General features: G+C 45.4%; 1 protein-coding gene across 2 annotated transcripts in view; it reads left to right on the top strand.

The window, feature by feature from the left end:
* The window catches only part of DHODH (dihydroorotate dehydrogenase (quinone)), a 305977-nt gene that overhangs the window by 7430 nt on the left and 270555 nt on the right, over positions 1-27992 (top strand). For both annotated transcript variants that reach the window (XM_069216710.1, XM_069216711.1), the window contains exon 2: positions 25863-26075. In XM_069216710.1, the coding sequence (XP_069072811.1) occupies positions 25863-26075 (213 nt within the window). The remainder of the gene's footprint in view (positions 1-25862; positions 26076-27992) is intronic.

Raw genomic sequence — 27992 nt, 5'->3', positions numbered from 1 at the left:
ATATTCAGTTTGATGTATCTGTACTACTCCCACAAATCAGTCTGAGGATACTAATTTAATTTTTTGCCTCTAATTTCAAATTTCCTAACATTTACAGTACGTTCTAAAATTTTAATTTGTACATTTAGCCAGTTTGTTTATATACACTTTATTAATGTGCTAATTATTTAATTTTTTAAGTAGTCACAGACCCCCTCAGGAGGCTTTGTGCACCCCATGTGGTCCTGGACCACAGGTTAGGATCCACTGTCCTACATCATTAGGCCAGGTTCACATAGGGTTATAGGTTTTCCAGTAATCCGAGGTGAGTATCTTAATCTTGGAGACGTTCAGTTTGAGGTGGCTCAATGTTGTCCTCTGGTCAACAGCCCTCAGGCAACTGAAGATTTTTGAATCTCTAATGTCATGGGCATCATTTAGAGGTCGCCAGGGGTCGCAGCTGCAACCGCTGGCTTGCCTCTTGTCACCCCTAGCACTGCATTAGCGACTTCTGGCCTCAGAGGTGGCAAAATCAGTACCAGACGCACAGTGGCAGTCCATTCTTAAGGATGTCGGTTGGGCCACCACTCCCTTTGTTTTATTTTATTTTTTATTACATCAATAGTGAATAATGTTTCATTATTCACTATTAGTGGAATAAAATATCGGAGTAAAGTTAGCTGGAACATGACCTTCCCTGGCAGCTAAGGTAAGTATGTTTGCATGCTTGCGGGTGAGTGTGTGTTTACGTGAGAGAGTGTAAGTGTGAAAATGTATGTGTAAGCATATGTGTGTCAATGAAATTAAAGGTCAAAGGGTGTGTGACGTCACTGCCGCTACCCATTGCATTTTGATGAATTGCCTTTCATGTCCAATGTCATTGGGACTGTCCAAATTAAGGAGTATGTTTGTGTTGCCTATGTAGTTATAGGAGGTGAACTAAAAAAAAACGATAAGTTCTATTAAGGGTTTCATTTGAATGTTGAAAAGATGGGGTCAGATGGTGGATCCTTGAGAAACTCCTGCTTTTATGCTGTAGGGTTTCGACAAGAAAGGATAATTGGGGATTACATTTGTTCTTCTAGTTAAGGTGAGATCTAGGTGAGAGTGATACCCTCTATGCTAACTTCCTTGAGTCTTAAGATTAGTGCGTCATAAATGACTGTGTTAAAGGCAGCTGAATGGTCCAAAAACAAGTAACGCAGCAACCCTCTTCTGGAACACTTATGTTTTAAAGGTTTTCCCAGATGGAGATTAGGGCTGATTCAGTGCCCCTTCATATATGAAATCCTATTTGGATCCTTGAAATTAAGGAGTTTTCTTCAATTAATCATGACAACTGGCTGAAGGCAGCTCTTTCTATGTTTGCCTAGTAATTGTCCATTTGCTGTAGGTCTGTAACTGTTAGTGGACCCAGGTTTGTTTTCTTTAATAATGGGCATATATGTGCATTTTTAGGTTTGAATATGTTTTTATTGACATTTTGACATATTCTCCACAATCGTAAAATAAGAGTAAATGTAAAAGATCCCAGAACAAATAGCAAACAGAATGCACCAAGTTCCGTTCATCACAGTCCTCTTCTCACTCAATCCTCACTCTTGACCGGGCCGGAGATCATTGGATTGTTGGGTTGTCTTTGGATAGCGATGTAATAGTCATCCGGTTTAGAAGTATCTAAGAGTTTTAGTACTCAAAGCTGCTTAGGACAAGAAAGTCCCTTGAATTCTCTACCAAAATATTACAAGAAGCAACCCCACTGTTCGGTTGTTGTAGTTGGACTCTTGCTCTAGGCAGGACCGCTGGTTTAGGAATGACAGCACTTTTGTTTGTAGGTGACAAGGCCAATCCTACAACAAGTCGCCACTATCGGCCCAACCCTCCTGGCTCACAAGCAGTACCTCACCAAAAACCCAAACAGTAAGAGGTGATTTGTGGCAGCCTTTACGCATGGACTCAAGTGCAACATCTCAGGGGAGTTGTGGTTAAATAGAGATTACCATTTTCTCACATGAGCAACATGTCTCTGTCATACACAGGCAATAAAAAAGATTCAGTGAAGCTTTCAGTAGGTTTTATTAACAAGACTGCAGTCTACTGTAAAATGCATGGGCTGCAATGAGTAGGATATTGAACAATGCAAGAAACAGAATTATAAGAACGAGAGTCCTAAATACAAAGACCCCCACCATCTTGCAATAACATAAGATGTAAAGTAGGTGTGAAATGAACCCTAATACCCTAGCACGATGAACCTAATCTCTATCCTAAAGAGGGATAGGTGTGTTAAACCTAATCTGCCAGTACCATGTCCACGAGAAGAGCTCCCCAACCCTAGTTACCTTGGAATGAGGTCTCTAGATCAGACTCTGTGGTGTCACGAAGGCTGGGTCTTCATCAAGGCGACATGGAGCATAGATACCGTTAATGGCATCTGTTAGGAATCCCTCTGATAATCATGTCTGTGTGAGATGTATTTGTACAGATTTTGTAGGACTCCTGACACAAGTATGTTCCCAAACAATAGATAAAAAGGCATGCTTGGAGCGGCAATTATATAAACAATTCACTGAAAAGGTGCATTATGTTACTGTCACACGAAACTGGGAAAGTACATGATGTGAATACCTACGTATCTCATTTATCTTTGACGTTGATAATGACTCCTTTACAGAGTGGCACTGATAACATGAAACTAAAACATCTTCTTAACTATAAACATGGTAGCCATCTTGGAAGAAATAATTAAATAAATGTGCTAAAACAAAGCAAGCTAAGCAGGTTAAAAGTCACTAGGTGACGGGGGTTCAGGCCTGCAAGCCAAAGGCTAAGCTAAATTCCTAATTCCCATTAAAACTACATAGGATCCACCACATGGTGAAGTCTTTTTCTTCACATCATGCAAGTTTTGACAGTTTTTCCGTGCCCAAGATCAACCAGTCTCTCGATCCGCTTATGTTAATGAGACAACTGTTGTCCTCACAGCCCAAGTATACTTTACTTGGCCACCAACAGCAGGTGTGAAATGAGTTTACAGAGGGTACCATAGAGCAGGTAGATATTTGTAGCTGGGCACCCCAGTAAGACCACAACCACCTCATGACATCTAGCCAAGTGTGACCCTGTGATTTGTTCATGGTGGTCAGCACAGAGGACCAAAAGGGTTGCAACCTGGGACAAAACCAGAGGATATGGGACAATGTCCCCTCTGTTCTTCCTCTCCCCGCCCCCCCAACCCCCACACCCTTCATTTTGGCTTGGCCAGACGTGTTAGGGTGTAGTGCCACCCTTAGAGAACCTTACACATTGTTTCCATACCCCCTGCTTGGGATACAAAGTTGTTAGTCCAGATCATGATTTCCTCCTGTTGGTTGTGAACTAATGTGTGATGCCCAATTGCCTCTCCTAGGTTCACTGAAATGTGTGTTTGGCATTTCTCTGCCTGACATTGAGCATATTTCACATGTTTGACGTGGCATGTTTATTTCCCGTACAATTTAGGATATATTTTTACCAAAGAGGTGAATGCTTTGGTACCTCCCTATTTGATTCCAAGGCTAAGTAGCCAGTGGTGGAGCTAGATTTAGCAGTATCTTCTGCTCTGTGGTAGAGCATACTCCCCCTTCAGCTGCTCAAGACTTTATCCCAGGTCAGTCATGTCTCCTCACCCTCCACCTCTACCCCACCCAGTGTAAAATCACAATTTTCCCACAATGGTGTAGATGGAGATGAAAAGGAGGTGTTGCCACATTTGACCTGGGTCTATCCCATACATTCAAAGTGGCCCTCGTGACTTTGTTGCTAGGGACACGTAAAGCATCTTTGTCGCTCAGGTTTAAGTTGCCATGGGACTTCCCTTAGAGAGCCCGCTGCGATTGTTCAGTCATATACCATTTCGTTTCAGTTTCCCTCCTGGTTCAGTGTATCAGGAAGTGAAGGTGAGCCGCCACACGTTAATAGGAAAGATCTGAACTTGTTTGTCCCCTCTTCCCCTGCCCGGTGTGGTCTTAGTGTGCCTAGCCCCCTACTGATTCTCTCTCCCTTACCCTGCCATATGAAGGAGAAGCACATTGACTGAAGGTTTGTGAAGTAGTCCCAGGGAATGTAAAGGACCAATGTCTGAAACACGTAGAGGTTCATAAGCAAGATGGTAATTCTATAAGCTGCAATTCTATCTAACAGGGACAGCGGTTTCTATTTCCAACTATTAAGCTCCAATTTAATTCCTCGCTTCAGTTGTTGTATATTAATGTCTTTAGTTTTAGCTGGGGTGAAGGCCAGGGACAGCCAAAGTAGTCTATACTTGAAGAGGTCCAGCATAACAATGTCATTGTCTGCATTTATTGTGCCACTAATTTAGGGGTCGAAGCGTTTAAGATTTCGGATTTGATGACATAAATTTTAAATCTCGACCATTTGGTAGAGTTTAAGTTCTTCAAGTACCTGAGGAAGGAAGTCGAGAGAATTAGTGAACATGGTTTCTTCTTTTGTTGGCTGAATCTGATGCAGTGACTACGGGGTTGGCCTGAATGCAGTGGGGTAGGGGTGTGAGGGCGAAAAGGAGGGGTGAGAGGGGTCATCCCTGTCTCTTCCCTATGTTGATTGTCATCCAGTTGGAAAAATAGTCCATTGATGAGAATTCTGGCCATTGGGCCATGGTAGACTGCTAGGAGTCGGGATATAAAGACATCTCTTATCCCAACTGTAGGAAGTTGGCTCTGTATGCACTATTTTAAAGTAAGGAATAGTATGCACAGAGTCCAAGGGTTTCCCTTAGAGGTAAGATAGTGGCAAAAAGAGATAATTCTAATGCTCTATTTTGTGGTAGTGTGGTCGAGCAGTAGGCTAATCAGAGGAGTAGTGTTAGGCATTTGTTGTACATACACAAGCAATAAATGAGGAACACACACTCAGCGACAATTCCAGGCCAATAGGTTTTTGTATAGAAAAATATTTTTTCTTAGTTTATTTTAAGAACCATAGGTTCAAGATTTACAAACAATACTTCAAATGAAAGGTATTTCACTTAGGAACTTTGAATTAGCAAAATAGCATATACAGTTTTCACACAAATGACATATAGCTATTTTAAAACTAGACACTTAGTGCAATTTTCAACAGTTCCTGGGGGAGGTAAGTGTTTGTTAGTTTTTTGCAGGTAAGTAAACCACCTACGGGGTTCAAGTTTGGGTCCAAGGTAGCCCACCGTTGGGGATTCAGAGCAACCCCAAAGTTACCACACCAGCAGCTCAGGGCCGGTCAGGTGCGGAGGTCAAAGTCGTGCCCAAAACACATAGGCTTCAATGGAGAAGGGGGTGCCCCGGTTCCAGTCTGCCAGCAGGTAAGTACGCGTGTCTTCGGAGGGCAGACCAGGGGGGTTTTGTAGGGCACCGGGGGGGGGGGACACAAGTCAGCACAGAAAGTACACCCTCAGCGGCACGGGGGCGGCCGGGTGCAGTGTGCAAACAAGCATCTGGTTTGCAATAGGATTCAGTGGGAGACCAAGGGGCCTCTTGAGCGATGCAGGCAAGGGGGGGGCTCCTCGGGGTAGCCACCACCTGGGCAAGGGAGAGGGCCACCTGGGGGTCGCTCCTGCACTTGAGGTCGGATCCTTCAGCTCCTGGGGGCTGCGGGTGCAGAGTCTTTACCAGGCGTCGTGTCTTTGAAGCAGGCAGTCGCGGTCAGGGGGAGCCTCGGGATTCCCTCTGCAGGCGTCGCTGTGGGGGCTCAGGGGGTCAACTCTGGCTACTCACAATCTCATAGTCGCCGGGGAGTCCTCCCTGTGGTGTTTGTTCTCCACAAGTCGAGCCGGGTGCGTCTGGTGCGGAGTGCAAAGTCTCACGCTTCCGGCGGGAAACGTGTGTTGTTTTTTCAAAGTTGCTTCTTTGTTGCAAAGTTGCAGTCTTTGGGGAACAGAGCCGCTGTCCTCAGGAGTTCTTGGTCTTTCTAGATGCAGGGTAGTCCTCTGAGGCTTCAGAGGTTGCTGGACCCTGGGAACGCGTCGCTGGAGCAGTGTCTTTAGAAGTGGGGAGACAGGCCGGTAGAGCTGGGGCCAAAGCGTTTGGTGTCTCCGTCTTCTCTGCAGGTTTTTCAGTTCAGCAGTCTTCTTCTTCTTAGGTTGCAAGAATCTGAATTCCTAGATTCTGGGGAGCCCCTAAATACTGAATTTAGGGGTGTGTTTAGGTCTGGGGGGTTAGTAGCCAATGTCTACTAGCCCTGAGGGTGGCTACACCCTCTTTGTGCCTACTCCCTGAGAGGTGGGGGGCACATCCCTATCCCTATTGGGGGAATCCTCCATCTGCAAGATGGAGGATTTCTAAAAGTCAGAGTCACCTCAGCTCAGGACACCTTAGGGGCTGTCCTGACTGGCCAGTGACTCCTCCTTGTTTTTCTCATTATCTCCTCCGGCCTTGCTGCCAAAAGTGGGGCCATGGCTGGAGGGGGCGGCAACTCCACTAGCTGGAGTGCCCTGGGGTGCTGTAACAAAGGGGGTGAGCCTTTGAGGCTCACTGCCAGGTGTTACAGTTCCTGCAGGGGGAGGTTAGAAGCACCTCCACCCAGTACAGGCTTTGTTACTAGCCACAGAGTGACAAAGGCACTCTCCTCATGTGGCCAGCAACATGTCTGGTGTGTGGCAGGTTGCTAAAACTAGTCAGCCCACACGGGTAGTCGGTTAAGGTTTCAGGGGGCACCTCTAAGGTGCCCTCTGGGGTGTATGTTACAATAAAATGTACACTGGTATCAGTGTGCATTTATTGTGCTGAGAAGTTTGATACCAAACTTCACAGTTTTCTGTGTAGCCATTATGGTGCTGTGGAGTTCGTGCATGACAGACTCCCAGACCATATACTCTTATGGCTACCCTGCACTTACAATGTCTAAGGATTTGCTTAGACACGGTAGGGGCATAGTGCTCATGCACTTATGCCCTCACCTATGGTATAATGCACCCTGCCTTAGGGCTGTAAGGCCTGCTAGAGGGGTGACTTATCTATACCTATAGGCAGTGTGAGGTTGGCATGGCACCCTGAGGGGAGTGCCATGTCGACTTAGTCTTTTTACCCCCACTAGCACACACAAGCTGGCAAGCAGTGTGTCTGTGTCAGAGTGAGGGGTCCCCAGGGTGGCATAAGACATGCTGCATCCCTTAGAGACCTTCCCTGGCATTAGGGCCCTTGGTACCAGAGGTACCAGTTACAAGGGACTTACCTGGATGCCAGGGTGTGCCAATTGTGGAAACAAAAGTACAGGTTAGGGAAAGAACACTGGTGCTGGGGCCTGGTTAGCAGGCCTCAGCACACTTTCAAATCATAACTTGGCATCAGCAAAGGCAAAAAGTCAGGGGGTAACCATGCCAAGGAAGCATTTCCTTACACCAACGTTCCGCAGAAAATCAGCCGGTCATGATCTGCACAATGCTTCTCACCTTTGACTGAAGGGTTTGAAAGAGCACCTGGTCTTCTGATGGTTCTGGATAGACCAAGATATGGGCGACCCTTTCTAGTAGCCACGATGCTGCTTGAGAGGAAACGCCAAAGCAGACTGGACCCTCCTGAAGGAGTCCCAGAGGGGGGAAAAAAAAACAAAATGGGAAAAACCTCAAAAACAGGAACTCCTGAAAAAGAGGAAAAAACAGAAATGGAAACTGGAAAAATTCACAACCGGAGGAGCAGGAACTTGAAAACAAACAATGAACAGGAGCGAAGGTTACCACCAAGAGGAAGTGTTTGCAAGGCAGATCAGGACTGAGTGACTTATATACTGGAAAACAGGAAGTGACAGCACAGGAAAAGGAAACAACACCATCTTGGATTGGGAAAAGGCCCATAGAAGAGAATGGGGAAAAAAGTAGCAGTGTAAGAGAAAAAGGGCATGCTGGGAAAAAGGAACAGAAGAAAACATGGAAACCTGCAAGAAGATAGCATGGAGACCAGAAAGAAGAAAAAGACAAGCGCACAGAAGAAAAAGGAAAGGAATCCACCACCAACAGAAAATTAAAAATATTACAAAGACAGGTAAGGACGATGGGACAGGGAGCATGAAAAATGCTTCCTGGCATGCGTCGCAAGAACTGGGCAAAAACGCGGAGGACGGTGCTCCAATAATCGGAGTCGTGGTCCGACCGCGGTTGTACACAGAGACGCCACAGTTAAGCGCTGCGTCAAACAGCCTTGAAATCCCATTGATTGCTTTTTTACGACATCAAGGGTGGCCATTATAGATTTTTGTTTCTTTTTTTAAATATTTTTTTTTTTTTTAGATCCTATGTCTAAAAGGTGTAGGGTTTTCTTAGTGTTACCACCTGCATGGCGGGCCGCCTTGGGTAAAGCCCGATTGATTGGGGTGTATTGGAGCTCCCATCATGGGTACAACTGCAGGGTAGTGTTTTCTGTTAGGATTTTGGCATCTATGTTGAGAATGGAAATTGGGCAGTATGAGCCACACTCGCTGGGATCCTTACTGGGCTCGCGTTCAGTGAACGTGGGCCGCCTCATCTATAAAAGTGCCATGGAGCACGGCTTTCAGTGTGTTCCAGGGTATGGTTGCACTCCCTTTCTCAGTGTTATTTGCTATGTAGTCCTTGATGCATTTCCTAACCTTATTGATAATCTCTGCGTCGGGCCAAGATCCTCCAATAATACACTAACCTGAGTGGTTGGGATCTACCATCAGGTCTAAAACCAAATTAAGGTCTGATCATCAGTGGTGCAGTCGACCAGATTGTGAGGGTGCGAATTGTGTATGATAGAAAGAGCTCCTGTCCCTGGTTAAGGCTGTATACTGAAGCCAGTGTCCACTGTTGTCTCTAAGGACCTCTTCAATTACTAGCAGGCATGGGTAGTGTGCCGGGATTCCCACTTCTGCCACGTTCTCTCCCCGCCACCCACACAATAATTATTTGCCAGGGAAGACCATTAATTACAGACAAGAATGTTTTTCAAAAGGTGGGTTTCTAGAATAAGCTCATTATCAGCAGGCAATAGTCCGTTCATGGAGGATAGAGAACTACCTAAGTGGGTTTTTGAGACCCCCCTCAAATTGTATGCAATAATTGTAAACATCTTTGTAGTCAGGGGTGTTGGGGCAATGTGCTTTCCTGCCCAATCGGTTGAGAGTGGTACTGGAGCGAATCTGGTGGCGGATGGCTAACTGTTCCCAATACTCCATACCCCTTGCCGCATTAGAAACTTTAATAATTAACATTGTAGATAAGAGTTGAGCTAGAAGAAGCCAGGAAATGAAAGAGAGAGAAGAAGAAACTTTTAAAGGAACACATCACAGTTTACAAGATAAAGGGCCTCATTACGAGGCTGGCGGTCACAAGAGAGCCAGTCTTGCGGTGGCAGTCGACCGCATGGCTGTGGCATTCCGATCACCACATTATGTGTATGGCGGTTGTAATGCCATCTCATCTAGGATCCTAGATGTGGTGACAGCGGTCTTGGTAGCAATCAGCACGGGCTGCGCTGAACTCAGCCCTGCTCAGCTGATTACAACCTTGTTCTCCGCCAGCCTTTTCATGGCGGTTTCACCATCATGAAAAGGTTGGCAGAGAACAAGAGCAGGGAGCCACAGGGGGCCCCCTGCACTGCCCATGACATGGGCAGTGCAGGGGTCCCCCTGCCCAGCTCCCTCGGTCTGCTTTGCTTTGCAGACAGTGTGCAGTCCTAACGGTCTCCTCTGTGCTACACGATAGCACTCTGCTCCCTTAAAGAAGCCGAGTGCTATCTCATAGCATGGCGGGAACGCTCTGTTTCAAGGTTTCCGTAAGTCAGCCAGGTCAGGCTAGTACAAACTTTGTAATAGGGAGGGGGTAAAGCCACCACCTTGGTGATGTTGTCCCCCCGCCGTGAGATCGGCGGTCCCTCAGTGGGAACACCAAACTCCTAGAGTCCCATAATCTTATTCTGCCCTGGCAGGAAGCTAAAATGAAAAGAACAACAATAACAGTCAAAAGTTCCAGTGCTGGAAAGGAGGGAGATGAGACTGCAGTTGTGGCTTGAATGGGTAGGTGGCAGTCCCGGCTGGCAGTCTCTCCCTCATGTTCCAACTATTACTGTGACCCTACAGCATCCACCCCAACTCCCCTCTCCCCCCTTTCATTTCAGCTCAGTCACCAGAGGGGCAACCAGGAGGCTTAACCCCCTGTTCTTTCCACTGCTGAAGTGGGGTACACTGGAGCGTTCAGGTGGGATTTTGGCAGGCTGCCCACTTTCTGTATCTGCTCCAGTGCTGCACTAGGACCAGTTAATATTTCCTCCTGTTTGGAAAGTTTCTGTCTGTTCTTGTTTCGTGCCTGTTTACAACCTGGGCTCAGGTTTGTTGGCTCTGCATCTGTATCCGGAGGGTTGGAGATGTAACTCGCGACAAGCATCTTGCAGTTACTTGGTGGCCCAAGGTTGGCCCTGTCGTTTGAACATCAGGCGAAACGGGTGCTGCCATCTGTACCTAATGTTGTTCTGTTGCAGGATCGTAGTGACTGGGATAAAATCTCTTTGCTGAATCAAAGATACATCTGACAAGTGATGGGAAAACTTGAATGTCGTCCCAGTTTTACATCCGAATGTGGCTCAACATATCAGTGCCTCCAAATTGCTTATTTGTCCTCAAAGTGGTGTAAGCAGGCCGGTATGTCAGACCGAGGCTGTGCTCTGAGCCCTGTAAGTGCACAGAAGGTCGCGGCTGAAATCTTCCTGCTTTTCCTGTAGTGTGATCAATTGTTCATTTATGTCCACCAGGCGAGAGCGATATTTCTCTAGAGTTCTAAGTAGATGGCTCCAGTTTTATTCCTGATCTCCATGAAGAAGTGTCTCCTGAAGCTTTTAGTGAGTGCCTTTGTGTCCTCTGTGAAGGCAAAGGGTTCTCAATCTGGATCTTTGCCAATCTGGGTGGGTGGCTAATCGCCTGGCTCCACCTTTTTTAAAGTCTGGAACTAGGTTTTTGATGTTTGTTTCACGATTGGGCTTTGTGACTGCCTTATCTCCTATATCTCCACCATGGTTGGGGGGTGGGTGGATGTGCTCCTGTTGAGCTTGGCTGGGCACCATCAGTGACAGGCAAGTGGAACTCTGGCTGCTGATCCCCTGTTCACTGCATAGTTCATGTATGTGCCGAGCTGCAAATCAAGGGTGCCAAAGAGGGCTCCACCTTAAGGAGACTTACGTTTACGAGTCGGATGCTGTTGATGGCTTGTGTACACTTCGTTTCCAGGGGATTGTAAGCCTGGTCTCTACTGATCCTCCAGTTACGCACTAGCACATCGCACACCTGGTGACTGGTATACTTTATGGTTGCCTCCTGCGAGGCCTCAGTGTTCACCAGCGAGCCAACTTCCAAATTGCTGTCACTCCTTCCAAGGCAGGGTGCCAGTGCCATGTCACTGCAAAAATCCACCCTCCAGTCTCCTCTCCAGTGTAAGGGCTGCATGCCAGGAGCCTCCTTTCATAGCCTAGGTGGACGACCAGTAGCAAGGTCCAGGCAATCGGCCGCCATCTGTCAGAGGTTGTGACCGCCCCAAAAGCACCACCAAATCTCACTGTTCTGAGTCACCCACGTCTCACCAAGCCTCTTGTATCAGGGAAGGAGCACAGAGCAATACAAGGCCGGGCTCGCTCCCAGACAGATTCATTGGGCAGGTGCACTCTGCTGGTTCAGGTGGCTGCCCCCCCACCCAACAGGATTTCAGTTGTTGCTCCGACAACATACGTGGGGAGCCTCTTCTCTTCATGTCCTCCCCGGGTGTGGAGATCTCTCAACAGGTGGCCTCGCGGGGTGCTTGATTTTCCAATGAGGGGCCACCGGCCATCAGGAGTTGCAGCCCGCCCAGTTTCACTGTTCTGAGACCCGCCATGTCTCTTCTGGGTGCAGTGAGGAGCAGGCCATTGAATGGCCAGGCTTCACTAGATGGGTGTGCACCACCGATTCAGGGTGATGCCATCCAGTGCGGACACACAGTGGGTCTTTTCTACAGGCTGTCAAGCTCTGCTCCCACTGGTGCACTTGGTCGGGTGGGGGTTGGGCGAATCCCACAGAGTGCTTGATTTACTGTGGCCCAAGCAAGGTCGCTGAACTCGCATATTCTGTGCTGTCTTGGGTTTGGCCATGCTCCACTAACCCCATGCCTTTTTGAAGTCTTCTTGAGAAAGTCTTGTCGTTAAGGAGTTGCTGATCACTGTTCTGACTGGCGACTGCATTTGTTAAGAGAATGTTTTTAAAGATTTGTAGTGGACATGGGACAGAGGGACAACCTTTTCTCATGCTAGCTTTGACAAAATCCTGAAATTCAGTTGGTGATACTTCTTTCAAGGAGTGCAGAAGCTTTAACCTTCCCCTTGCGGGATTTGTTGTAAATGGGCTAGTGGTGTTCTTTGTGTTAAGTGTGAATCCAACATATCTGCTTTTATTGTATAATGAGTTGCTAGTTTGTCACAGAATTCCTGAGAAATGGGTTCCTTCAGTGCATTTAGTATTGCAAAACATATTTTAAAAATGCTTTACTGGATCATTTTGCATTATGGGTTCTGCTGAGGGTAGTATCTTTTTTAAATTTTTTTTATACTTTTTGAATTGATGGCTTGTACAGTCTGTTATGTCTATGCAGGCGTTTTTTGTCCTGAGTGGTGTTTGCTTTGAGACTGGTCCGTTGAAATTGTATGATTTTCTTTTGTTTTGTCTTTAAATCTGCATTTGTTTTTCATTTTATGTTTTGATGTTTTCTGCAGAATTTATATATCTATATCTCAAAAGCATCATGAAGCCTCCCAAGGTTTTTTAACTGATTTTGCGTGCAGATCTGTGTTGTACGTAAGCTAGATTTACAGGCCCTACATATTCATCTTGTTCCAAGGTTGATGTGTAGTTGTTGCTGTTCTGAGGTGTGTGTGTGTTTTTTTTTTTTTTTTTTTTTTTTTTTTTTTTTACTGGGGTTGTGTAGTCATGTGTGGAAGGCAACCAGCTGGTGGTCTGACCACATGACTAGAGTGTCCTTTGCAATGTGACTAGGTCTGGGTTGCCAGAAATTACATCTAAGATGTGTCTTGCAATGTGTGTGGGTTTGGGAATGAGTTGTAGGTTGAATGTGTCCTTGCCTGTGAGGATAGTTCTTGGTCAGGCATATTAGGCTTGTTAAACTGTATTTTCAGGTCACCAAAGATACATACGTTTGAATTTTTGGTAAGTTTGTTTGAAACTGTATCTTAAGAGGTGTCTGGGAATGTTCCATTACTAGGTGGTGGTCGTCCCTAAAGGTGGAGAAAACAGCAGATAAAGGATGTGGTAGTGTTGAGTCTGTCAAGGATGTACTCGCAACCTTGAAAGAAAACATCCTCACATTTGGTTAGAGTTGTTGTTTTCTTAAATGAGATGGTTAAGCCTCCTCCTTTTGCCTATGCGATTTTGTGTAACAGTTTTGTAGCCTGATGTAACAGCTCCATGTATCAATGGAGCCTCTCTTCCCCCAGTCATCATTTAGTTATGAAGAGTATGTTGAAGATGGTTATAAAACGAGCAGTTTACCAGAAGTGGTTTGGATGTGTTGTGATTTTGTGCAGCATGATAGTAAGTATTGTCCTTGGAGGTTGTAGGTTGTGTGCCATTGGTGGTTGTGTTAGCTGTAGTAGGATAAAAATTGAGTTATTTTAGGTGTTATCCTTTTCCAACAGGTGTAGAAGGCATTTGGAAGGGTGTGTGGGAAGACCGTTGTAACTGAGGCAGGCCTCTCAAAATCTACTAGCCAACTCGCTATGGCGAGTCATATTTTATCAGGTCGAGTTATGTTTTGGACTTCCTCGCCCCTTTTAGCAAGTTGATAAAAATAAAAAATAAAGCTGTTCTGTTCAGTCCGAACATGAAGGAGCAATAAAGACCTCCTTTAAACCTTGTTCTTGTTACACTTGCTCTGTGTTCAGAGACAGAGGTCAAAAGTCATTTTGTCTTCTTACAATTAATTTTCCTTCTGACTGTACACCAGGTCATACAGTTCACCTTACAAAATCCTGGAACTCTTCAGAGTGTGAAATGAAAGACTGTTGGGTGTTTTCTAACAACCTTTAAATAAGTCAACTGCACAAATATTTCACAATATATTTCAGTAGTTGTGAAAGCCCATTTTTTGTACTTCTGTTTGATGAAAAAATATTTTAATAGGATGAAAACAAATCAGAATACTTTACTTGGTGATGTGCAAATGATACATTTTTTCTGAAACCGTTTTCTTAGATTGTTAATATACTACATAATTTTATCAGTAAAGCTGTATGTTAGTGGGAAGGTTTTTGGACATTTCTTGGAAATTTACTTTCTTTAAATAACAATGCACTACCACATCATGCTCTAGTATTGTATTTATTAAAAGTGAGTGTTCAAACATAAACTAAGAGACACTCCTCCTGATGGCAATGCTTTTTTAGTAAACTAAGAGTCAAGTCATGATCATGTGTACCCTAAATGTGGGCTAGATTATTTTTATACATGGAGCAAACCTTTGGTCTATTTAATCAAATCAGAGTTTTTTTTTTGTACAGCAGAAATGCTGAACTCACATGTTTGAAGGTGCACTTGTGAGAATGCTGAAAAAGGTGACTGTAAAATAAAATATTTGCCTAGGATCACACAATTTGAGACCTGTTTACGGGTCAGGTAAATTACAGTAATGTTGAGTATATTATTCACCTTACTCGACCTGTAGGTCTAGTAACATTTTTTTCGAGGCCTCTGAGGGGATGAGATGTGAAGTTGGCTTGAACAGTAGCACTGTTTTGTGGTAGGAAATGGATGCAAGGTTATGAACTGTGGAGTGGCTTTCTTTTGCATGTGTAGTTGTAAAGGCTATGGGTGAGAGGTGGTGGTTTAACTGCAGGTCTGTTTCATAGCTCTGAGTTTTAAATGGTTGATAGATCGGTGAATAAGTGATGTTGTATATTTGTGTACTGGGTGATTGGTGTGATGAGCATTGGAGTTATTTATATTGGCATTAGGGCATAGGGGACGTGTGTCAGTATCCTGGGATGCTGGAGTTGGGGAATTTCTCACATGTTTTACAGAGAGAGGTTTTGTGGCTGTTTATGTTTGGGGTAGTATTGTCTGTTATTAGTTTAGTGACTTGAGATGTAGGATTTGAATGTGAAGGATTAGGGTGGTATGAATGTTGATGGTTGGTAGGTTAGGTGTAAAGGGAGTCTCTGGAGAGTGAGGGAGTAAACTGATTTGGGGGTTAGTTGTAGGGGCAAGAGTGAGGCTTATTGATGGAGAAGGATGTTGAATGAGTGTTGTCATGGTCTTCTGGTGGTGAGAAGAGGATTGTGTAAGGGAAGGTTATGATAGATTGTGAGGAGGTCTGGCATGAACACTATATGGAGTTGGCCAAGGGTAGTAAGAGGATTTAGGAAGAAAAGGGACAGTGTGTGAGATTGAGGGGAGCGTGGATAAGTAGAGTGTATAGTGGTATTGTTTTGATAGATGTTTTGGATTGAGGTTTAGCAAGGAGTTGTGGTCTGTATAAACATTAAGGGGCCTGTGTGTGGATGTAGGGATAGACAGGTATGTAGGAGATTTTTGTGGCGGTAGATAGTTGTTGGTTGCTGTGGCTGTTTTCTGGTTAATTTGTATACGTGGAAAAAACGGGGAGCATTTTTGGCCAAAACAGGGAAGGCAACCTTTTTCTCCCCACCCTTTGATTGAATGTTACATGTTGAATGGAGGTTAAAAGTGAAAGTACAAGCTTTGTAATGTAGTATTTTAATGGCTAAAAATCAGAACTTAAAGCATTTGTAGGGACGTGGCCAAGCAAGATGGCCGACAGGACGCACTTCTAGGAAGCTCCTTTCAGCCCGGCCTAATTCTGCATTATCCTGTCATGTCTGCTCCATCCAGCACACTAGACAGGAGCGGCGTGGAGCATTGAGAGCCGCCAGTCATTCCTGTGGCTCGAGAGCACAGATGTTGAACTCCCAAGGTAGGGGAGGCCGGGCTGACCGAGGTGGTCAGAGGGGGCCCATGTGAGTGCTGCTGGGGGCATGTCTGGTCCTCACAGCTTGCTTGGGTCGCCGCAGCTGAGTTCCCCCACGCCTTTTCCTGTCCAATATCGGTGACCTGCTTGTTGAAAGGGTTTTGGCTGATGAAGAAACCAGCTACCTGGGAGGCACGCACTTGTTGCCGCGAATACTTCAGCGCACCCCATGATGGGCCCTGGAGATGCTATGGGCCCAGTGCGCCTTGATTCTGGGGGCTGCACGCGGCGTGCAGCAGTCCTAACCAGGCCCTGCTTCTGGATTTTCTCTGCACCTGTGGGGGACAACGCTTTAGGACCGCCTGCACAGTGAGGATTGTTTCTTTCCCCGCACCACCTCTCCCCATTATCAAATACAGAATACTGAGGTGGCGCTTGCAAGGCAGTCTGGTCTTTGGGCCCTCGGTTGCCCCATTATCATGTAAGGGGCCTGAATATTGGCTGTGGGACTTGGAGGGCACTACTTGACTGCTGCAATTTATCCTCTACAGACGTGTGCGAGTGGGGGACCCCAGGATCACGCAGGGGGGCCCCATGACTGTGTTGGTGCTTGTGTGGTGAGGCCCTGACTTTGCACTGGAGGGTGGTATAACGTTGCCACCAGCTGACTGTTGGAGGGCCCAGCTCCCTGGTGGGCCCCTGGAACTATTGCCTCTGTCGTTTTGGGAAGAGGGGTGTCAACGTAATCCTGGGGAAGACTGATTCAGTCTGTGCCTTTCTGTTGTGTGGAGGAACAGACATAGCCGTCCAGACTCTGATGTCTAATGTGAGGACTGTGGCGGCACAAGTGAGGACCCTGTTGCCCCGGAGAGTGCGGGGTGTGTGCAAAGTACCCAGGAGTGGTTAGCCTTCTTCCAGAAGATGGGTGCCGGAGGACTCTCCCAGACAGTTCACTTTTGGGGAGAAATAAACAGACTGTGCAATCTCAGGGGAACACTGTGGAGCAATACACTACAGTGCCCCTCTCCCTCAGCGCTAAATACAACCGGTAGCATAGAGAAAGGCAGTGGCGCTCAAAGGTAATCTCCTCTGGGCAGGCTGAGTGGGAGAAGGCTACTTCAACTGGAGGTCACTTCATTACAGAAACCAATGGCGCTGTTCAGCTCCAAGTCTGTTGCGGCGAGAATCGAGGATGCTGAAGGTAGTTCATGCTCTAAAAACATGTGGCTAATTGGAATCCCAGAGTGGGGTGATGGCAGTGCTGCAGACTCCTGTGGAACGCTGGATTCCAGAGGTGCTGAAGCCGGCAAGGCCATCTACCATGTTCACAATTCAACAAGCGCATCAGGCACTGGTGGCTCCCCTGTGACCTGGGGTGCCGCCAGTGCCATTATAGTCCGGATTCTGAACTATAGAGCCTGGGGTTGCATCCTTCAGGCTGCCCAGGAAACACACTTCAGTATTCGATAATCACAGAATATCCATTTATCTGGATTTTACCAACAAGGTCCAGGGCTCCAGAATGATCTTCTTGGAGGTAAAGGCTCATCTGCGATCTATGGGTGTAGGCTACATGCTCTTGTATCCAGCGCACCTACAGGTTATTTCTGGAGGCAAGTTCCACTTCTTTGATACGCTGGAGTATGTATGGCGTTGGTTGAAGATATGGGACAAGGTACCAAATGACCGATCGGGTCGTGACGGATTGGGACCTGAGAATGCATTGAGGATTCAGCAGTCCCACCTGGAGGTCGTGTGAGTCTCCTGTTGGAGAATTGGCAAAGGATCCAGAGTCAGGGATGGAGACGGGGAATGCTACAGGCGGACAATTTACCCTTGCTTGATTTCCTTTTTGATATATTTCTGTGCCTTCTTTCTTTTTCTCTCTGCTCAATTCCATCAGGGTAAGGAGTGCAGGTTGAATATGCACTTTTATTTTATGAACTGTGTGCTGTGGCAAAGTTCTTTATAGGAGATCTTGATTTGCGTTGTTGCTTGCGCTGCTCTGGTGGGGGCTACTATATCTTAACATGTATGAAAATTGCTTTTTACAGATACAGCACCTTTTATCTGTGGGGCAGAAGTTGCTCCCTCCACACCTGTGGTAGGTTTAGTTTTGGGGTTTGGGATTAAGCTGCAGGTCCTGGCAGCAAGAATGCAAATGGATATGCAGAATGTGTTTTTATGGTTTTTATGCTGTTTATCCGGGATTGGGAGGGTTGATTGGGTTTCTTTATTCTTTGTTCTTATGAAACGTGGTATGTTCTTGTTGTTTTTCTCACCCGCCTGGGGAAGGGGGGACTGGAAGGATTCAAAAGCTGTTGACTTCCTAAGTTTGGGGCTGTTTGGTTCTTATTTTAGTGTGAGCGGATGCATGGGATCCGGGGGACTCATAGGGATTTTCGGCCTGTTCCTGGGTGGGTGCTGCGAGATGCTCACAGGCATGTGGTGTGTGAGGGGGGTTGAGCATTTGACATATAGCGATACATATAAACGTGGAATGTCAGGGTTCTAAAAAACTATTCTACACACTATAGGGTACATTCCTTCTTTCGAAGGCACAGGGTCAGATAGCCTGCTCACAGAAAACCCACTTCATGAATGGGGCGTCCCACAAATTGGTTGAGAAATGGCCGGGTCAACTTTTCTCAGCATCACATTCGTCCTATTAGATCACACTTCCAGTGAAGCAGATGTGGAGTGGCATTACTTACTTCTCCAAGGTACACTTGATGGGGACCCATTCACAATCCTGAATACATAAATGCCTAACAATAATGATCTATCCTTCTATGATAATATGCTGGATTTGCTGGAGACTGGGATGGGGTCTCCTATTATATAGGCGTGAGATTTCAGCTGTGTTATGAATGGGGAGAGGGATTGACACCCCCAGAGACATGGGACTAAGCCAGTGATGGTCTCTCTCCAAGGTAATGCATAATCTGGGGCTTTGGGATGGTTGGAGGAAATTGCACCCGGAAGGCAGAGTACACACTTGTCTTTGAAAAACTCACACTCACATAAATACATTTAGTTGTCTGGATCGCTTTCTGCTAGGGGGCCTGGACCACTCACGTGTGGCAGCGGTGATGCACCTGGGGTGATTCCTTTCTGACAATGCGGCTTGATGGATGTGGCCTGTCTGGCAGTACTGGCTACCTCTGTGACTGACTACTGAGAGGCGAATGGGGGGGACAATGGACACTAGGGCAGTTGAGTGGGAGGCACTGAAAGCAGTTGTCCGAGGGAAGTGTATAGTAACCGTATGTGGGGTTTGCAGGCGGTTGGGGGCAGACCTTAAGACTCTGGAAGGGCGCTTGACACGTGCAAAAACTGGAAATACTTTAGTGCTGAAGCACACAGGGAACATCTCCGGTTGCATGGAGAGGTTGGCAGGAGCTGGGAGGTGCTTAATAAATTGACACTCTAAACCTATCGTCAGAGCTTACATAGGTAGGGAGATAAATGAGGTTGGCTGTTGGCATGGATATTCCCATGGGAGTTGGAGTCTCCTCCTACATTGTATCTCAGGAATGCTGCAGGAGTACTGGTCACTAGCTGACACAGCGACCTGGCTGTGCTAGTGGAGCATTTACGCACTGTTTAATGGGCCGGCCCGGTTGGGCCCTTATGGGGCATTAAATGGCTTTTTTCAGAGAGTGGAGCTCCTTCATTTGGGACCTTAATATATGCAGGAACTGGAAGAGGAGATATCTTTGCAGAATATAGGGGTCGCTATAAATGGCCTGAAATAAATCCAAGGCTTCGGGTGGGGATGAATATCCCATTAAGTTTTATCAAACATACTCTGCTATTCTTTGGGAGAAGCTATTGGAGGTTCTTCTTGAGGCTCAGGAGAGGGGTATATTGCCAGAAACTATGGGTCAGGGTATTATCTACCTTATGCTCAAACCTGGAGGTGATCTGATGAATCCCACTATGCTGTGCAGGGTAATTCGTGCCCTAGTCCATGAGGATCAATGCAGCTTTAACTTGCGGTGTTGAGTACATGAGACAATGGGACTGGCGCAAGAGACGGCGCTGGTATCTTTGGACCTGGAAAAGGCCTTTGATACGGTTGAATGGGGATATCTGATAGCTGTGCTACAGGATATCTGGTTTGGGCCCAAATTTTGTGCTTGGGTGTGGCTTCTCTACACCGACTCCCTCTGTCCGTGTCCGAGTAGATGGTGGTTTATCTGAGACATGGGTGGTTTGTAGGGGGACCGGGCAAGAATGTCCTCTGTCACTGCTCCTATTTTCTTTAGCTATTGAGCCTTTGGCTCTGTTGCTCTGCCGAGAAATGGATTGTTGGGGAATTTGAGTAGGAGATTCTACCCATGTCTCCATGTATGCCAATGATCTATTGGTGTATCTCTGGTTGCCAGGTGAGTCCTTCTCTTGCTGTTGCTCCTGTTGACAGAATTTGGGAGCATTTCCAGACTGGAGGTGAATGCCCACAAAACACTTATTTCCTTTGGGGGACCTCTGTGGTTGGTCTTTGAACAGCCCTGCTGGAAGTAGGCCTCCAATGAAAGCTGGAGGGGTTCTGATAATCTGGTATCTGGGTCACTCACTGAGGTGGGTCATAGGTGCCTCAGTGTGGATAGAGTGGAATCTCGCCTTGATCTTTCTGTTCTGTTTTGAATATGCTGCCCCTTTTAGTGATGGGCAGAGATGTAGTTGCCAAAATGGTGTTCTTCCCACGTTGTCTGGACCTGGTCCAGAATTCGTTGTTCACATTGACTCCACAGTAGTTTCCTAAACTGGACAGTCTGCTAGTCTCCTTGATCTGGGCTGGGCACCGCACTACTGGCTTTAACCACGTTGCGAAGGTATTTGGAGGATGGGGGATTAGCTATCCTGGATATTACATTGTACTACTATGTAGCACTTCTGCAGTATTCTGTGAGGTGGCTGACTGAGACTGACACATGGGAGAAGCGGCTCTTTCGAGGCATGCTTAGTGCGGACACGTTGGCTCAACTTTTGATTTGGAGTCGGGGCTTGGAGCAACCGGTTCTATATTTGGTTAATACCACCTTGGCTTCATGGGAACAGGTGGTGAAGAGGGTGCTCCATCGGGCCCTGTTTTACAGGGAATTACATTTATGGGATCTTACCCCATTCCAGGCTATTGAGGATAATATGTCCATGGAGCAATAGAGAGTGGGGGCTGTATGGTGGCGGGTGACTCGTATCCTGGGGAGCTTTTTATCTAATTCCAGAATGTCCAGCAGGTGTTTGGGTTAATCCAGGTCATTTTCTACTCTATATAAAACTGGAAAGTATTGTGAGGGAGGTGTGGTGTGACTTGCCAGCTGCCCCATGGGTGTCTGAGGTCCTGGGGGTACTGATCTGTTGGGGAGAAGGGTGGCAAATGATTACACTGTTATACAAGGCGTTAAGTGGGGATATGATGCAGAAGCCCTATAGGGCTCGTCACGGCTGAGAGCGAGGGCTGGGGGGCCTGATACCTGCCACTGATTGGGCTCGAGCTTTGGAGCTGGTGCATACTGTCTCCTGCAATAATAGGTTTAAGCTGCAAAATTTCTGTTTTCTGCACCGCCTTGTGTGACTCATTGTAAATTGAACTGTATGGATCCCTCTCAGGGAGCCAGATGGAAGAGCTACAGTGAGGAGGGTGCCACCTTCCTACATCTGGCCTGGTTATGTGAAGGGGTGCAGCGTGTTTGGAGGGAGATGATACCCAGGACTGTGGAGGTCACTGGATTGGAGGTTGCTCTGACCCCAATGGCTTGTCTGTTGGAAGTGGTGGTTAGGCCTTAAGGGTGGAAGGTTCCATGTAGACTTGCACAGCTTGCCTTTTTATTGGCTAAACGTAGAGGGGCTATAGGGTGGTTAGGCTCCAGGAGACCACTGGTTGATCACTGACTTAGAGATCTCCTGGAGTGGGGAGCGGCAGAGGAACAACATATGCGCTTGGCGCACACTGATGATGGGGCAGCGGTAGAGATATTGGAATGGGGACCGCTGCTTGATCGATTTTTAATGATGATGATTCAGCTTCTGAAGTCAGCATTGCTCTTGAAGGCTCACCCATTCGACCACTCTTTGTTTAAGGTAATGTGACAACCAACTGTGTTAATATTGGACTTATTGTGCTTTGATTGGGTAATTCGGTTTGGTTTATGTATTATACTTAGACATAAGCGGCGTGATTATTTCATATGCTGCCTGTCCTGACGTGTGTACTGTGTTACTCGCCTATGGACCCTTGGGCCTTTCTCTGCAGGAAGAATTGTCTTGGTGAGCTTGTAACTCTTGCACTGTAATGTTTGTATTTTACAACCAATAAATAAAAATTTTTGTTTTTATTTTTAAAGCATTTATAAAGCAGAACGAGGGAGATTTAAAAAAAAAATAATGGTCGGGATGAGAAGTTTTGTTTTCACCCTTTGACTTGTATTGAAGTGGGAACACTTTTAGGCTGCAGAAAGCTAAATTAAAGCCATTTTTGGTTTTAAAAATTGGGAGTCTCCTCCTGAGTTAGTTTTTTTGATATGTATGATAAAGTGCCACTTGTGATATGGGATGTCTTGACTGCTCTGCTTGAACCCTACATCTCTCAGACCATGGTTCTAATTTACCTCATGCCTAAGTTGTTGTTGAAAGACCTTTTGTGGACCACACCAAAAATGTCTGGGGGGGCTTTGTGTCAGCCCATTGCTTACAATTTGTTGTCACTCGTTTGCTTGCTTCTCATGCAAAGGCTTTCCTTCCTCTTCTTTTCTTTGTTGCTCCCTGCATATTCGTTTTTTTTTTTCTTTTTTTCTTTCAGCTCTCCAGGATAGTGCAGGTGTTTTTAAACCTTTTTTTTTCTTTTTGTTTTCTCCTTTGTGTGGTGCTTCCCACCCTTAAATGTCTTCCCCCCCCCCCCCCCCCCCCCCACAGTGTTGCTGCCTACCCCTCACAGCATGTCAGTAAAACCACAGCAGCAGGTTTATTTTGGCAGGATATGACTAAAGCCAGGCTTTAAGAGTTATTCTTGTTTTATCACCTACATTCCGCATACTTCACAAAAGCAGAGGTCTTGGCACACAAAGGCATTTATGCTGCTAGAGAAGAGGCCTACTGCACTCACTTGGCAGGCATTTCAGGCACAGGGTGTTCTTATCATGACTGAAAAGATAATGTCTCATCTGCAGCTATATATCACAAAACTGCCCAAATGCACTTTAAAAACAATACTCGGACCGCTACCACTAAGGTATGATACCTTAGTGGAAGAAACCCAATTTTGGGGATTTCTCTAAAAAGGCTGAAGCCCTCACTCACCAAAGTGATAAGCTTCATCATCGGTCTTCTTCTCACTGTGGGTTACATACAAAAAAATTAGGAACTCAAAGTACCGATTTGTGATACCTTAATATGTGTTTGCTTTTCCTCCAGGATTTGGATTTTTTTTTTAAACGTTTAAAAATAATTTACAAATGAGCATTGCCAGAGCTAGTAATTTGGCGCTCACATTATAAAGGCAAGACTTCTGACTTTGCCAACGGTTGTTTTATTATTTTACACTTTCGTCTCTGCTTCAGATTTTCTGCCACTCCTTTCCTTTCTACAGGTGTTTCCATCTTTACCATAATCTGCATTTTCTTATTGTCTCATTATTCCTAAATGGGATTCTAAACCTGGAAATCTTACTTCTAATCACACTAGGCTTGGCAGTGTGGCTGCATGCGCTCAGACCCTGAGATTAAGGAATACAGTATCATGGTATAAAATATTGTTTTACTTTTCTGTTAACTAATCTTGAAATAAAAACCGTGACTGGAAGTCATCACCAAAGCGCTCTTTACTAGTCTCTCTATTCTTTTTATCATCCAGTGCATAACCATCTGAACTCAGCTGTCGCTTCTCCAGTCTGACTTTCACTCACCCTGTATACTTATTTCTTTCCACAGTCACATGCCTTGCACTCCACACATTTGTTCTCACCCCCCCCAACTTGGTTTACGTGCCCAATCTTCCAACTTTCTATCTACTATTATCAGTTTAGTGCCCAGACATTCTGTTTGGGTATTATTTTTGTGGACTATCTTGCTTCTCAAATTCACCAAGCTCACAGAAGCCTGCACTACTGATCCTGCATGGATGTTGTGTCAAATAGCCACACTTAATATTATTTCATCTAATCTTTCAATGTCCCTCTTCCTCATCAACTTTCAATGTAGCCTTTTGTTAACTTTTTAAATGGTTATTTATGTTTTTAATTTTTTATTTGGTAGTGTCTGTCTCTCGAAGGCCAGGTATGCCAGCCGCTTGCCACTCCACATCTGGTTATATAATCAATGTAGTTAACAGATAATGTAGTTATGTAGTTGACTGCTGATATATAATAATAGTAAATTGGTATTTTATTTGCATTAATAACATTTATGGTTTCATTGATTGATGCATAGTGAAAATCTTCCTACATATTGAATTATAAATGCTTTTCTCCTTGGCGGCCGTCCAGCGTAGAGCATAACTAACTTTGTGCCTCATTACGAGGCAATGGCATCCCCCTCAAGCATATTACGCCGGGAACATTGTATTCGGCCATTCCCACCGGACTGACTGGCGGGAACAGTGCTACAGTATTGGTCTTAGCTCCCTTAAGGGAGCCGAGGCCAATACCGTAGCACACCAGCAGCATCGGAATGAGCACTGTCTACAAAGCAGGCATTGTGCATTCAGAGCGCATTCTGATGGTGCTGGGCAAAGGTGCCCCTGGCACTGACTTTCCACTGGTGGAAAGCTGAGGTTGTAATCAGCACGGCGGCTGAGTACAGCTCAAACCACCGTCAGCCTTTCAGGAATGATGTTCCTGGCAGTGACGGCGGTCCCTCCGCCAGGGTTATAATGTGGCTGTCTGAGTGCCTAGAGTGCGGCAGTCCAACAGTCACCGCGAGTGTGATGGTCCTTGGACTGCCACACTCGCAATAAAGCCCTTTGTTTACCCCAAAGTACAGTGCCTAAACTGAGTGTAGGGTAGGGTGTAGTGAACATAGTTTACAACATGAGGGTGCAAAATAGTGCGCCCTTTTTATGTAAGCATTTTGTTTTTTAAACGTGGTCCTAAAAGCAAAGGAGACTGCAGAGCGCTCATACTACCAACTAACTCCAAAGATGTTTTTTCAGCCTATTTTGTTATATTTTTTCAGCCAACAGCTCTAAGAATACTATAGCTTATATTTATTTATTTTGGCAAAATTTAAATTACACAACTCAGCATGAGGTGATTTTCACTGAAAAGCCAGGAATAGCTGAAAGTCCCTCTCATAATATGGGCAGACAACTTTGAACTTCATCATGTTGTTTAATTGGTTATTCAATAGATGGTTCTTTTTTTTACAGATTTACTCCATCTTCTTCCTGCCACATCCCTTAAATAAACAAACGTTCTGTAGTGAAATCCTTGTAAAGGACAGGCCTTTCTGAGCAACGTTGCAAACTCATTAATGGGGAAACTTTAATTGTAAAGTTGGTGAATTTCAGCTGAATCTTCCGGAAAAATGACAGGGAATATGGCTGAGAATTATCTTATCTCCTTGTCTGAGTTCAATAGACTGTGTGGCCTGGAAGTACAAAGATTGCTTCAAAGACAGATAAATAAGTAAAGCAAATTAAAATTGCACCTCAATTTTTTGTGGGTATTAATTGAATTACTTGAGACCTCAAAAACATGTCCAGTTTGATTGTTTGTGTAATGTTCGCCCTAGATCACTCCTCCTCTCCCTGCACTTTTGACATTCCAAAAGAATCCCATGAAAGAGCATATTTTAGCCTCCAGTCTCGGATAGTGGAAAAAAATCCTTGCTGCAGCTACATTTGTTCTCCTCTATGGATAATGATGGAATTTTGACATTATAGTGAGTCTTTTCCACAACACGCTGTACAAATCTTCACGGGCTGATTTATTTTGCAGAAGCAACTGAAGGAGGCATTGATAATCCTTGGAGGAGGGAGCTTACTCTTTACTTCCTATTTGACGGCAGTCGGGGATGAACGATTCTACTCGAACCTGCTGATGCCCACCCTGCAGAAGCTAGTGAACCCTGAGCAAGCACACACGCTCGCAGTGCAGATGATCTCCTGGGGATTAGTTCCCCGCTCCAGACACAAGGACTCCAGCGCACTGGTATGTACCAGGATGGAAAGACGCAGCGGTCACTCTGCACCAAAACATGTCTAACTGTGAATACCTTACAGATGGTTTTGTCTTGTAGTACGTTACAGCAGGCTTCTCCAACAAAGTAGCTTGTGAGCTACTGGTAGCTCTCCAGCTACCTGGAAGTAGCACAGCCTACTAAATTAGAAGTTTTTGTTTGGTTGATTTAATATATTCATCCCAAAGTTGAAATGCATATTACAAGACAATAATGTGTATTTTCAGAACTCCTAAACTGATGTTTGTTAAAAAATGTTTATATTTCCAAAACACATTTAAGCTGATATTTGAGTGGAATGTCAAAAGGTGTTTGGGTGACTTATTAGCATAATTATTAACTTGATGACAGACCCATTGCAGCTATGGCTGCCATGTATATACAATGTTTAGGCATTCTAAATTGATAAAGCCCTTTTCACAATAATGCTGGCAACCCTAACGAATAAACTGAGGTAATCTCTGCTGGTAATCTTGCATGAAGTGGCCATCTGTCTGATGTGGTCACTATTATCTCACTAACAATATTAGTAGCTCTTTATAATTTTCATTAAACGTAGGGAGGGTGGGGGAGTGTTGGTATTCCTGAAGCATTTGTTGAGCCAGATTTCATGTGAGAGGCTAGGAGACAGCGGTCTCTTTAGTCACTGGAATAGCCTTTTCCCCTGTCCTTTTATTACTTTCAGGTTGCTAGGTTGTATGGATGGACTTAGAGACCATGAACTCTTTAGAGGTGCGGGTATATAATTTTGCCACGCGCTCTTTTGCTCCCCACTTGGTGTACTCTTAAAAGGCTGCTGTGTACAATGTGAAGGCTTATTGCACTCCGTGCTTGTGTTTTGAGTCTCTTAGGATTAGATTCACGCTGACCCTCCTGCTGATTCAAAATTACAGGCTATGTATGCAGAATCCACAAAGACTGCCTGGGAGTAGATTATAAGAAGGAGACTGAATCTCCAGGATTCCTCACACTGTTCACCACAGGGTGATGAACAAACATCTGAGGTAGAGAGCTGGTACTGCTGATCGCTGCACCCCCAGCCAAATGAGGGAATATCACCTGGGAAGTCCAGTGTTCTGCTGGAGTAGGTGAGGATCTGCCTTAATAAACAACCTGCCTTACTGCAAAGAGAGAGGCACTGGAGGTACCTTTTAGGAGATACCCCAAAGGTGGCCCAGCAGTAGCTAACCAGTGGGGGGGCTACCAAAGAAGAGGACCTTAAGGAGCATTGGCACTGCTGCAGGGGGGATGAGGGGATGAGTGCTACAAGGGACTCTGGTGAGCCCATGTGTCCTGCCTGTGGTGTGTGTGTCCCTGCTTGCTCCCAAGTGAGCTTCCAGGTTGTCCTCGTAGAGTCAGTGATGTTGCTGGTGTGGACCACTTTTACCTGGCCATCTGCAATGAATGTCTTCCTTCATGGACAAAAGATACTAGCAATGCAATTTCAAGGTAACTTTACTCTCTGAACTGCACTAATATAAAAATTACTTTTGAGTCGAATGCTGCTCAGAATACAACACTAAGATAAAGACTAAACTGTATTTTGCCACAACTCTTACTTCAAAACCATCATTCAAGAATTCACAAATCAGAATGGGCTAACAAAAAAGGCCTGTCTTCATAATAGTTTGTCCAGACCTTAGAAATGTTGAACAAAAATTGACTGTCAAAGAAAAAAGTATGATAGTGTATGAATATGAATTTAGAGGTTCAGAAAAAGGTCACACAACTATGCACAATACTGTGCAGTATCACTAAATAATTGAACAGGATAATTTGTTCTGACTGGCCAATATAGTTTAATAAGAATGAAACAACTGTGTTTGTGGCTGGTAGATCTGTGAATAACACATGCTGTGGTATTTTGGGCCAGCTGGAGTGTTCTGAGA

This window comes from Pleurodeles waltl, chromosome 12 (genome assembly GCF_031143425.1).
Source record: "Pleurodeles waltl isolate 20211129_DDA chromosome 12, aPleWal1.hap1.20221129, whole genome shotgun sequence".
In the NCBI taxonomy this organism is placed as follows: Eukaryota; Metazoa; Chordata; class Amphibia; order Caudata; family Salamandridae; genus Pleurodeles; species Pleurodeles waltl.
This window is presented reverse-complemented; position numbering and strand designations above follow the sequence as displayed.